The 13,176-nt window shown below is 47.2% G+C and overlaps 1 protein-coding gene across 3 annotated transcripts in view; it reads right to left on the reverse strand.

The window, feature by feature from the left end:
* The window catches only part of ALPK1 (alpha kinase 1), a 102,796-nt gene that overhangs the window by 60,689 nt on the left and 28,931 nt on the right, over nt 1-13,176 (reverse strand). For all 3 annotated transcript variants that reach the window (XM_001507300.5, XM_039913811.1, XM_029076353.2), the window contains one exon: nt 6,487-6,719. In XM_001507300.5, coding sequence (XP_001507350.2) covers nt 6,487-6,607 — 121 coding nt within the window. In that variant the 5' untranslated portion in view covers nt 6,608-6,719. The remainder of the gene's footprint in view (nt 1-6,486; nt 6,720-13,176) is intronic.

The following is a 13,176-nucleotide window of genomic DNA, read 5'->3' on the forward strand; positions in this document are numbered from 1 at the left end:
CCACCAAGCAAACCCCAGTTCCTCGACCACTACATCTTGGCACTCAGAACAGCACTCTGAACAGCAAGGGGGAGGCAGGCATAAAAATATGGTTCCACTATGTGCAGAGCTCCGCTCCAAGTTCTTGGGAGAGTTCTACAACCCAGTCTGCACATTTCACTCTAGTGCTAACCTTCTCACTGTGCCTCGATCTCGTCTATCTCGCTGCCGACCTCTCGCCCATAACCTGCCTCTAGGCCCAGAACTCCCTCTTTCCTCCTATCTGACAATCACTCTCCCCCCTTTCAAAGCCTATTAAAGGCACATCTCTTCCAAGAGGCCTTCCCTGACTAAACCCTCCTTTCCTATTCTCCCACTCCCTTCTGCATTGTCCAGACTCGCTCCCTTTATTCATGCCCCTTTCCTGCCCACAGCCTTTAGGTACATATCTGTAATTTATTTTTTTATATTAATGTCTGTCTCCCCCTTTAGACGGTAAGCTTTTTATGGGCAGGGAATATGTCTGTTCTATTGTTATATTGTACTCTCCCAAGAGCTTAGTATGGTGCTCTGCATACAGTAAGTGCTCAAGAAATATAATTGACTGACTGACAGAGGTAGAAGATAGGATCCCTGTCTGCAGCAGCTGGTCATCCATCCGGCCTATATCATGGCTACCAAGGACACTCACCTGGAAAGAGCTTTCTAGTGGTCTCCCAGGGAGGGGAATAGCAGCAGTAGTCTTTCAGGGGATGGGGGTGGAGAGACTTGGCAGGGGCAAAGGGAGAACAGGAGAGGGGAGGCAGGAGTATTGCCCAGAAAAGCCAGTCTTTCTGAGGGCAACTCCGCTAGTCATCCGGCAGACGACCCGTCACGCTCAGACTTCGGGAAGGATCCGTGCAGAGGAATCTGCACAGTACTACGCGCACTGTTTCACTTCTACCATTTGTGGGTTTTTAATGTGTTTTTAATAAAAAGTACAATACAACAGGATTGGTAGACAACAGGATTGCTTCTCAGCCACAAGAAGCAGCGTGGCTGAGAAGCAGAGTGGCTCAGTGGAAAGAGCACGGGCTTTGGAGTCAGAGGTCATGAGTTCGAATGCCAGCTCTGCCACTTGTCAGCTGTGTGACTGTGGGCAAGTCACTTCACTTCTCTGGGCCTCAGTTACCTCATCTGTAAAATGGGGATTAAGACTGTGAGCCCCATGTGGGACAACCTGATTCTCCTGTGTCTACCCCAGCGCTTAGAACAGTGCTCTGCACATAGTAAGCGCTTAACAAAAACCAACATTATTAGACACCTTCCCCGCACATAAGGAGCTCACGGTCTAGAGGGGGAGATAGACATTAAAATAAATAAATTACAAATATGTACTTAAGTGCTGGGGGACTGAGAGTGTGGTCTATGCCAAGGGCTTAAAGACTACAGATCCAAGTGAACAGGTGATGCAGAAGAGAGAGAGAGTAGGGGAAAAGAGGGCTTATTAGGGAAAGGCCTCTTCAATCACTGAATGATATTAGGAGTTTTTTGTGTACTTGGGTGAGTACAATACAACAGAGTTGGTAGACAGGTTCCCTGCCCACAAGAAGCTGACAGACTACAGGGGGAGACAGATAATGAAATAAATGATGATTATGTACATGAGTGCTGTGAGGCTGAGGGTGGGGCGAATATCAAGTGCTTAAAAAGTACAGGTCCAAGTGCATAGAAGGGAGTGGGAGCAGCGGAAATGAAGGCTTAGTATATACGGTTTTAAAAAGGGTTTTTAGGGAGGGAGAGTGGTGGTCTGTCAGATATGAAGGGAGAGGGAGTTCCAGGTCAGAGGGAAGACATGGGCAAGGGGTCAGTGATAAGGCAGACGGGATAAGCAAGTGGGAATTAGACAAGGTCCCTGTTTTTCATGGGGCATGCGATTTATCATGAAGTCAAGTGTTGCCAGTCAGTTCCTCCAGGAACACTCATATTATCTCTTTGATCAATCGATTGATCAATAGTATTTACAACAGAGTTGGTACATACGATCCCTGCCCACCAGAAGCTTACAGTCTACAAGGGCGGACAGATACTAAAATGAATTAGGGATAGGTATATAAATGTTGTGGGGCTGAGTGTGGGCTGAATATCAAGTGTTTTCGAGGGTATAGATCCAAAGTGCGTAGATGACATAGGAGTGAGAGGGAGGAGGGGAAATGAGGGCTTAATCGGGGAAGGCCTCTTGGAGGAGATGTGATTTTAATGAGGCTTTGAAGATGGAGAGAGTGACGGTCTGTTGTATATGAAGGGGGAGGGAATTCGAGGCCAGACTGGCTGGGAGCAAGGAGCAGGCGTCAAGAGAGACAAGGACAAGGTACAGTGAGTAAGTCAGCATTAGAGGAGCGCAGTGTGCGGGCTGGGTTGTAGTAGGAAATCAGCGAGGAAAGGTATATGTCACAAAAGTTTTACTGTCTGTTTTCAAGCTTACGGAAAAATGGAATCTCTTCATCATTTCACTGTTTTACAGTAAACAGTAGTTCTGAAATTGCTAGGGTATAGATCCCTTTTTTCATGGTTTGAAAGCTTAACATTAAAAAACAACAAGAGTGCTTCTTCCCCTGATATTTTGAAGAATAATACATCCTACTGAGACTCTCCTTTAACCTTTAATTCACTTGCTCTCAGGAAAAAATTTACTACTTGTTTCCAATCATGAGCGACACTCGCTTTCAGTTGTAAACTGCAAGGTGCTTTTAGCTCTTCCATGAATAAATAGGAATCTTTTCTCCCTCAACAGTTAGTATTCTTTTTATGTCCTGTCACTGATTATTAGCCTTTTATGAAATAGCATGTGATACATTTATTTATACATTTAACTATTTTCAAATGAAACTGCCTTTTGATCATTCTTGCCGGTTCTTCAAGAACTTCTATATGCTTCTTTACAGGAAGCTAACCAAATTTCACGGATGTTGAATGGGTTAAGTCAATTGATCATTATAGAACACTCGGAAGACGAGACTATGAAGGATGGATTATAACCAGAGCTTTAAATGAGATGGAACTCAGCTCCAGTATATGTCAGAGTCCTAGGATGCCTGTGGATATATTTTTTATGGTACTTGTTAAGTGCTAACTTAACCAGGTAGGATACAGTCCTTGTCCCAAATGGGGCTCACTATCTAAACTGGAGGGAGGAGGATTTAATCCCCATCCTTCCGATGAGGTAACTGAGGCACTGAGAAGTGAAGTGACTTGCCCAAGGTCAACTAGCAGAGAAGTGGCTGAGCGGGGAGTGGAAGCCAAGTCCTCTGATTCCCAGGTCTGTGCTTCCTAATGGTTTTAGGGTGGTGGGAGGGGTGAGGGAGGTGGGCGAGAGGAGTGACGACGGTGTGTCGCCCCTACCAGGAAGAGTAGGGCCGGGGAAAGGCTGACCATCTCCATATCTGGCCCTTCCTGGACTATGTGCCTGGGGGGGGGGGGTGTCTGTGTGTCTGGGGGCCTGTGTGTCTGGGAGGCTTTGTGTCTAGGGAGCTATGTGACCTGGGAGTTGTGTGTCAGGGGCTATGTCCCTGGGGGGGGTGTGTGCTGTGTATCCAGGGGACTGTGTGCCCCGGGAGTTGTGTGTCTGAATGCCTGAGGGGCTGTGTGTCTGAGGGGTTGTGTACCTGGGGAGTTATGTGCCTGGGAGTTGGTTGGGGGGGTTGTGGGGCTGTGTGCCTAGGGGGTTGTGTGTCATGGGGGGTTTGTGCCTCAGGGGCTGAGTGACTGGAGGGTTATGTGCCTGAGTTATGTGCCTGGGAGACTGTGTGCCTGGGAGGTTGTGTGTCAGGTGATGTGTGCCCATGGGATTGTGCGCCCAGGAAGAACTAGCCAACACTCCCTCTTCCCCCACAAGCCTCTTTGCCTCTGGGGCTGGTGAGTAGCAGGGGCCACTGGCATTATGTTTAGAATTTTCTTTTCCTTACAGCACAACTACTTTACTCGATATTTCAGAATCAACAAAAGATTTACTGAACACCCACTGTGAGCACGGCACTCATCTAATGTGAGGTGAATGCCAACACTTGGTTGTATGGGGAGAATCTGAAAATTTCATCATGCACCTGGGTAATAGCAATTTTGGTGGATATGTTAAAAAAAAAAAAAAACATCCCGAAAGAAACACCATCTGTTGGAAAGTCAAACTCAAGATTATAGCTTGGCTTCTGAGTTGGGGAAAATTGAGTTCAAAGCATATTGGAAAACAGTTAAATGAAAAATCTCCCCCCTGAAAATCCTTTCGCAGATTTATATTTAGCTCTGAGTTCCTGTTTCATCTGGTGTGGGGAAAAAGACCAGGGAAATCCTCCCCCACCCCGCTCATGCTGATAAAGACAAAATCTGAGGAAAAGACTTTAGAGAAGCAGCATGGCCTAGTGAATAGAGCACAGGCCTGGGAGTCTGAAGGACCTGCGACCTAATCCCAACTCTACTACTTGTCTGCTCTGTGACCTAGAGCGAGTCACTTCATTTCTCTGTGCCTCAGTGACCTCATCTGTAAAATGGAGATTAAGACTGTGAGGCCCATGTGGGAAATGAACTGTGTCCAACACGAATAGCTTGCATCTATCCCAGCGCTCACTACAAGGTCTGGCACATAGTAAGGTGCTTAACAAATGTCATTTTTTTTTTAAAAAAGCTGATGGTGAGGGAAGAAAAAGACGAATGCAAACGGCAGTTTTCAGTGAATCCTCTTGGCTCAAACTGCTGCCATAAGTGACTCTATACTAACGCCATTCGGGGGGTAAACGCGTGTGAGCTTGGTGACATCAGTACTCGTATAAATTGTCTGTCAGTGCTGCTCCCAAACCACCTGCCAGAGGAAAGAAGATCTGAGACGTGAATCCGTCCAATCGACCCGCAAATCCGTGCCCTCCGGTGGCACTCTCTTCCCAGCAGCCCTTAGGATTAGTTATCAATATGATTGTCACCGGCTCAGGAGCCGGGCTTGGGGTTTGTTTGATTCCACCAGCCCAGGGCAGTGGTTTCCAGCCAGAGAAGAAGCTTCACTCTCCCCACTGATCACTCATTTCCTGAAGCCGCTTACCTGAAGGGCCATGTCTAATTTAGCGATTATAAAGCACTGATTTGCCTTATCTGGAACTAAACTGATTATTCCTTCCATTCTAAGGCGGGAGGGGCAAAGAGAAGAAGAAGAAAGGGATACCTGATTAGGGTTCAGGTCTTCTCTAAAGGGAGATCACAAAGCTTAAAGGAATTTGTAGAGAGGAGACAAAGCATTCAGTGCAGTAAAAAGGACAAGAGAGAAACTATCTTTAGTATCGACAACAGACTACCCTGCCCTGTTTCTGGAGTAGGCGCTTGAAGTCCAAGGGAGCTGGAACCAAAAGAGTAGAGATTTGACTACTTCTGACTGCAGGGCCACAGAACAAAAGGTGCACTTTAGATAAGAGTCAGATCACGACTGATGCTTCTGGACGAGTAATAACGAGATGTAGCGCATTGAAAGTGTGTGAGTTAGTCGTGATTCAGCAGGTTGATTTTTTAAGGAGTCCGGATGATAGGTCACGAATGAACCTCTAGAAAGAGTTAGGGTGAAAGAGATCCAGTTGCAAAAATTTGCAATTGCACCCACATAAATATCTCCCCACATGGGGACCTCTATCTTTATTTTCCAGTACAACAGGAGAAAAACTTGCCTTTCAGGAATCACTGTGTTTGGGAAACCCCCTAATGAAATTCTCTCAGTGATAATAAAAACAATAAAAGGAAAATAATAGCTCAAGGTGAGGAAAATCCAAGATAATGTGGGGATGCTGCTCAGAAGTTGGTTCAAAAAGAATTCTCTTTCTAACCCATTCAGGACGGAAACTTTTCCGGAGAGTCCAACGTGAACGGAAACTGAAAACCCGGGTGAGGCTTCAACCGGTGTTAATCTCTCAGTAACCATTCTAATCTCCTCATGGCACGAACGTCACGTGCGTCTCACGAACTAGCACTTCTCAGCAACTGGTCACTTCACAACTGTAGTTGTTATCTGCACCCCCGCTAAAGGCCCCGTATAAATATCTTCCCTAAACGGGCAACTGGGTCAGTGACCCGATGCACTCCCTGGAACCGTGGGCAACTTCGATCGGAGGCGCAAACTCCTGGGTGAAGAAAAGGTAAACGAGTGGCACCGTTTAGAAGTTGCTTCAATTCTTTTTCATAATTGAAAATTATGTGCGCCGGCAAACTTGGGCCCATTGTTTCTTCCTGAACTAAACTGTTCCTTCCAGCCTCGTGTTTACTGGAGCCTAAAATGAGAACTGACAGCAATTCACTGCAACAAAGTGGGCTTCTTCCCCTCCCGGCCTACGGCCCATGTCCTATTCATGCCCCAGAGATCTAGTCATCCCGAGACGCTCATCTGCCGGGGGGTGGGGAGGGGGGAGAAAAATAGGGCAGGGCTGAGAACGTGTCACTCTGGCCGGGGATTGGCGAGGGGACCTGCTGGCCCTCTCCTGGGGTCTCGCATCGGTACCTCACCTCTGCACCGCTGGTACTCCCTCTTGTCTCCCTCGGACGCATCCTTCGTCTCTGATGAGAGCCCGGCCAGCGCTTGCCTGCACTCCTGCAGCAGCCCGGCCACGGTGGTTTGATTATTCATGATGATCACTCCCCTTCTCCTCTGAATCGGATGTCCCTGGGTGCACGGTGATCAATTACCCGGGAGAAGACACAGATTCTCCCTAAAGGGAGCCCCTTCGAGGCTGAGGTACCTGGTGAACAAAAGGGGGGGAGATGATTAACTAAAGCATCATCAATTATCTCTGAGGCTCAAGCAGGGAGAGATAATAGGGGGAACACATGAAAATACATGACAGCCTCAGAGGACTTTATTAGAGGAGTGTGTGAAATTACTGGAGGGTCTCTGTCAAGGGGTTTGGGGGGGGGGCGGCGGTGGCGGGAGGGAAACGCCTCAGAGATACTAGGAGTGGAAAAGGGGAAAAAGCTGTGGCTTTGAATCATAACCACCCGGTTTCCAGCAGCAGAGTGAGTGGGCAGGCCTACCGAAAGCTCTGACCACCACTGCGGAGAGGGTTTCCACTACTCTGACCCATCTGTCTCTTTTCTCTTTCGTCTTTGTCCGGCTGCAGTGTTTTTATAAAAGACCCGCTGCGTATAGCTCCTGCGGCTTGAAGGAAGTACTTTGACAGCGTATCTGAAATTCAGGTAGAAACTGTGAAGGAAACACCAAGGGTTTCCATGTCTCATGACTTGCTGCTGATTTTCCCTACTGCAACAGTCTATGCAGTGGGAATTGGGAAGAGTGAGGACCGAGATTTGCAAGGGCAGATGGAAATCTCCAGTCCAAAGACCAGAGGGCTAAAAGATAGACCTTCCTGGTACCCCCATTTCCCCATCTCAGGGAAACTTGCGGGGGTCACTCTGTGAGGCCCTGCTTTGGTGTCACGAGTGAACAAATGCCAGATAGAACAAACTGTCTCTCACCCTCAATTCCACGAACGGACACTCATTTAGAAAGTTTCATTAGGCAGATTAACAGACTCCTCCGTTGCCCCGCGGCCTAGTGAATAGAGCTCAGGCCTGGGAGTCAGAAGGACACTGGGTTTTAATCCTGGCTCTGCCGATTGCTTGCTTTGTGACCTTGGACAAGTGATTTAACTTCTCTGTGCCTCAGTTTCCTCAACTGTAAAATAGGATACCTGTTCTTCCTTCTGCTTAGACTGTGAGCCTCATGCGGGACAGGGACTGTGTCCAACCTAATTAACTTGTACCTATCCCAGAGCTTAGAACAGTGTTTGACACATAGTAAATGTTTAAGGAATACCATAAAAAATAAAAGTGGCAGAATGAGGATTAGAATCCAGATCCTTCTAAGTCCCAGGCCCGTGTTCCATCCACTAGGTCATGCTGCTTCTCCCCCTGGCCTGCTGTGTGACCTTGGGGAAGTCCCTTAACTTCCCTGGGCCTCGGTTTCCACATCTGTAAAATGGAGATTCATTCCTCTTCTGGCTCCCACTTGGACCGTGAGTCCCATATGGAGCAGGGACCATGTCCAACCTAATTATCTTGCTTCTACCCCGGTAATTAGTACCGTGCCTGACACTAAGTAAGCGTTTAATAAATACGAACGGTATTATTACCAGGAAGTTGAAACTATTGGCCAGAAAGAGACAAAAGTTAGGTTTGGGGATTACTAAGGAATTTCACTGATCCTCTTGACTCCTCTCTGCCATTAATCCGGATAGCTGAGAGTTGGTCCAAAGGAAATGATTCGGTGAAATGGAGTTGAGCTAGAGTTGACCCTTTAATAGAAAATGAATTTCTTCCCCATGGGACAAGATGGGGGTCCTGAAAGCCTCTCATGGGTCCATCGTGCAAAGCGGGGAGAGAATAAAGGATTTCTGGATGTCAGATCTCTCGCCCTTCCCTTCCGATTCATCCCCCTTCAGCCCTTCCTCCTTCTCCCCCACTGTGTGGCTCAGTCTGTCGCCTAAACGCTAATGAGCAAGTAAATGTAATTGTTCGGTCGTTCAGGGGTCACGGACAGGTTATCCGTCAGTCTCTGGAAGGGAGGGAAGCAAAGGAAAAGGCCATCACTGGGGAAGCAACGGGCTTAGTGGATAGAGCACAGGCCTGGGAGTCACAGGATCTAGGTTCTAATCTCAGCTCCACCACATGTCTGCTGTGTGATCTTGGGCAAGTCATTTCACTTCTCTGGGCCTCAGTGACCTCATCTGTAAAACGGGGATAAGAGTGTGAACCCCATGATGGACAGGGACTGTGTCCAACCTCATTAACTTGCATCATTTAACTTGCATCATTAGAACAGTGCTTGCCACATAGTAAGCGATTAACAAGTACCATTCTTTTTCTTCTTCTTATTATTAATGAACTCGCCATGGCTCCAGTGACCTTCCTATCCCATCGGGGTGGAGGTGGGGGGCAGTGACATCTGAGGGCTACATCACCTGATTTGACTCTGTTGGTAAGGAGAAACATAGACGATCCCCGAGGAACGTGCAAGTTAAGAGAAGCCGTTCTCACCATTTGGTCTTGGGGTTAGTTGGACATGATGGTTTTAGCCTGCTGCCCCTGATGGACCCACTTACCTTCCCACATCCCACCTACAGAAACATGCTCTCTTGTGCCCTGGACTCCAAGAGAAATGATCCTTTGAGTGCTGAGGCAGCACCAACTTTCTTCAGCAGATCCTGAAGTCTTTACTAACATCATTCCACTCTGCCACTGTCTTGGGAATCAGATGTTACTATCCCTGTTCATGGGTTTGAGAAACTAAGACACATGGAAGTGAAGTGAGTCGCCCAAAGCACACAGTGAGGAAATTGGATCTGGGGTTAGAATTCAGAGGTCCTGACAATCAAGGCACAAGCACAGACCTCAAAGACTGATTATTTCCCCCCTCACAGAGGAACCAGAGAACTGGAAATAGCCTACAATGCCATTTTATGGGAAGGAGAACACTGCAACATTGCAAGACTACTGTCATTGTGAGGCATTCGCTTCTTGCCATTCCCTTCTGCTTGAAACAACTTTCCTCACCTTCAAAGCTTTCTTGAAGGCACATCTCCTTCAAGAGTCCTTCCCCGACTAAGCCCTCATTTATTTTTCTCCCATTCCCTTCTGCGTTGCTCTGATTTGCTCCCTTTACTCACCCCTTCCTGAGCCCCATGGCACTTACACACATATCCTTAATTTATTTATATTAACGTCCGTCTCCCCATCTAGACAGCAAGCTCGTTGTACGCAGGGAATGTGTCTGTTAAATTATGTATACACTCCCAAGTGCTTAGTACAGTACTCTACACACTGTAAGTGCCCAAGAAATAGGATCGATCCATCGATTTATTGATTAACCTTGCTTCACTCACGTTGCCCTCTCTGGGTAACTTCTCCTATATCTCTGTTGGCTCCATCTCTGTCTCTTTTGCCCTATAACCTCTAACTGTGGGAATCCCTCAAGACTCGGTTCTGAGCCCCCTTCTACTCTCCATCTACACCTACACTTTTGGGGAACTCATTGTTTCCCCAAGGTTCAACTACCATCTCTATGTGGATGATTCCCAAATCTACCTCTCCAGCCCCTGACCTCTCTCCGTCCCTGTAATCTCGTCCCTGCTCGTCAACGTCCCTGTATTTCCTCCTGCTATCTCTACTTGGATGTCCCACCAGAACCTCAAACTAAACATATCTAAAACAGAACTTCCCGTCGTCCTTCACAAATCCTGTCTTCGCCCTGAATTTCCTATCACCGTAGATAACATCACCACTCTCCGATTTTGTGCTATTTGTTAAGTGTTTACTCTGAGTGAGGTGCTATACTAAGCGTCGGGGGAAAGACAAGTGAATCAGGTTGGACAAAGTCCATGTCTTTAATTCATGTCTGTCTCACAGTTTTTAATTCTCAATTTACGGTCGGGGGAACTGAGGCCCAGAGAAGTTAAATGACTTGCCTAAGATCGCACAGAAGACATGGGGTGGAGCTGGAATTAGAACCCAGGTCCTTCTGTCTCATAAGTCCATAACCTTGGTGTTATCCTTGATTCATCTCTCCTATTCAATCTGCATATTCAATCTTTTGCCAAATCCTGTTGGGTCTGCCTTCACCATATCACCAAAATCTGCCCTCCGTATCGCCCAAATCTGCCCCTTGCTCTCCATCCAGACCGTTATTACGCTGATCCAAGTCCTGATCATTTCCCACCTCGATTACAGCATCAGCCTCTTCCTTGACCTCCCGGTCTCCTGTTTCTCCCCACTCCAGCCTTTACTTCATACTGCTATCTGGATCATTTTTCTAAAAAACTGTTCAGTCCATGCCTCCCCACGGCTCAAGAACTTTCAGTGGTTGGGTATCCACTTTTACATCAAACAAAACTGCTTACCGTTGACTTTGAAGCATTCAATCATCTTTCCCCCACACCATACCTCTCTGATTTCCTACTACAACTCAGCCCTCACACCTCACTCCCCTAATGCCAATCTACATGTTGTACCTTGATTCATCTATCCCAGCACCGACCTCTCGCCCCCATTCTCCTCTGGCCTGGAACTCCCTCCCTTTTTATACCCGACAGACCACCGCTCTCCCCACCTTCAAAGTCCTATTAAAAAATTACATCTCCTCCAAGAGACCTTCCCCTACTAAGCCCTCATTTCCTCTACCCCCTCTCCCTTCTATGTTGCCTGGGCAGTTGGATCTTCACCCTTGAAGCACTTGACATTCACCCCAACTTCAGCTCCAAGGCACTTATGTACATAGTCATACTTTATGTTAATGTCTGTCTCCCCCTCTAGATTCCTTGTGGGCAGGGAATGTATTTCTCAATACCTATAGCATCGTTCTCTCCCAAGAGTTTAGTGCAGCCAGTAAGCCTTCAATAAATACCATCGAATAACTGATTGATTGATTCTTTGAAGCGACAGCACAAGAGGGCAAGAGAGATTTAAAGCAGCATGGCCTAAAGGATAGAGCATGGGCCTGGGAGTCAGAAGGACCTGGGTTCTAATCTCAGCTCTGCCATGTCTCTGTGCCTCAGTTACCTCATCTGTAAAATGGGGTTAATAATGTGAGCCCCACGCGGGACAGGGACTGTGTCCAACCTGATGAGCTTGTATCTACCCCAGAGCTTAGAATAGTGCTTGACCCACAGTAAGCGCCTAACAAATACCATCATCATCATGAGAGGTTGAAACTTCGTGGCTTCTCCATCGCCAGCTATAAAACCCTCTTGAAAACTGGATCCTCGTGATGTGGGAATGTGTCTGTTATATTGGTATATTATACTCTGCCAAGCACTTAGTCCAGTGCTCCGCACACAGTCAAGTGCTCAACAAATAGGATTGACTGATTGATTGATTAGGACACACAGGAGTCAAGTTAGTTTTCCTACAAACCTTCCTACAAAAAGCCTCATTTTTGACACCTAATGCGTGGAATTTGTTCTGGTGAGGAAAGTGTCACCTAGGTCTTCTTAAAGCAAAGGGCACCACCTACAGGGACAACTTGTAAGAGTGACGCATGGCTGAAAAGGGGAAGAATCTGAAGCTCTGAAACAGGAACAACTAGGAGCCTAGATGGACTGTTTGCCATCTTGCTTATAAATGAACGAGAATGAAAACAACCCACAAAACCAAGATCAGGAAATCCCCACTTCCTTCTTCCCGACTGCTATTTCCTCCTGCTACCGTATAAGAAGCAGTTTACTTGCTTAGATGGGAACGGCTCCCAACGTCTGTGCCATCGTGCAGGTATTTTTTTGCCGAAAGTCAGCCGGCACTGTGAAGTAGAAGAGAAGGGCAAATCACCCGGAAATCAAAATGAGGCCTGGGGCAACAACCTGGGCCCCCTTGAGTTTCCAGGCAGTCTTGCATCCTGAGGCACTTAATCAGTGAATCAATCAATCAATCAGTGGTATTGATGGAACGCTTACTGTGTGCCGGACAATGTACTAAGTGCTTGGGACAGTATAATATAACAGAGTTGGTAGATTTGCTGCCTGTCCACAATAAGCTTACACTCAAAAGGGTTCAAGTTGGGCCTGGGATAGCCGATCCCAGAGGGATGGTGGGGTGGAGTACGAGGAGAAGAGGAAGGGACGAGAGGGCCTTTGCGTTGGAACAGGTTCTAGTGGTTTCGGCGGCACTTCAAGGGCCTGGTCAATCAATCGATGGTATTTGTTGAGTGTTTACTATGTGTATGGCACTGTGCTAAGCACTTGGGAGAGTACAAAGTGATGGGTAGGCACAATTCCTGCCCCGGAATGACTTCACAATCTACTTGGGGAAGACAGACATTAAAATTAACTATATATAGTGGAAGCAGCAGAGTATAAAGATAGTTACATAACTGCTGAGGGGCTGGAGAGAGGTGAGTATCAAAGTATTAGAGAAGCAGCGTGGCTCAGTGGAAAGAGCACGGGCTTTGGAGTCAGAGTTCATGGGTTCGAATCCCGGCTCGGCCACTTGTCTGCTGTGTGACTTTGGGCAAGTCACTTAACTTCTCTGTGCCTCAGTTCCCTCATCTGTAAAATGGGGATTAAGACTGTGAGCCCCACGTGGGACGACCTGTTTCCCCTGTGTCTACCCCAGCGCTTAGAACAGTGCTCGGCACATAGTAAGCGCTTAACAAATACCAACATTATTATTATTATTATTATTATTAAAGTCAGCCAGTCAGTCCATCGTATT

This window comes from Ornithorhynchus anatinus, chromosome 12 (assembly GCF_004115215.2).
Source record: "Ornithorhynchus anatinus isolate Pmale09 chromosome 12, mOrnAna1.pri.v4, whole genome shotgun sequence".
NCBI classification, from domain to species: domain Eukaryota; kingdom Metazoa; phylum Chordata; class Mammalia; order Monotremata; family Ornithorhynchidae; genus Ornithorhynchus; species Ornithorhynchus anatinus.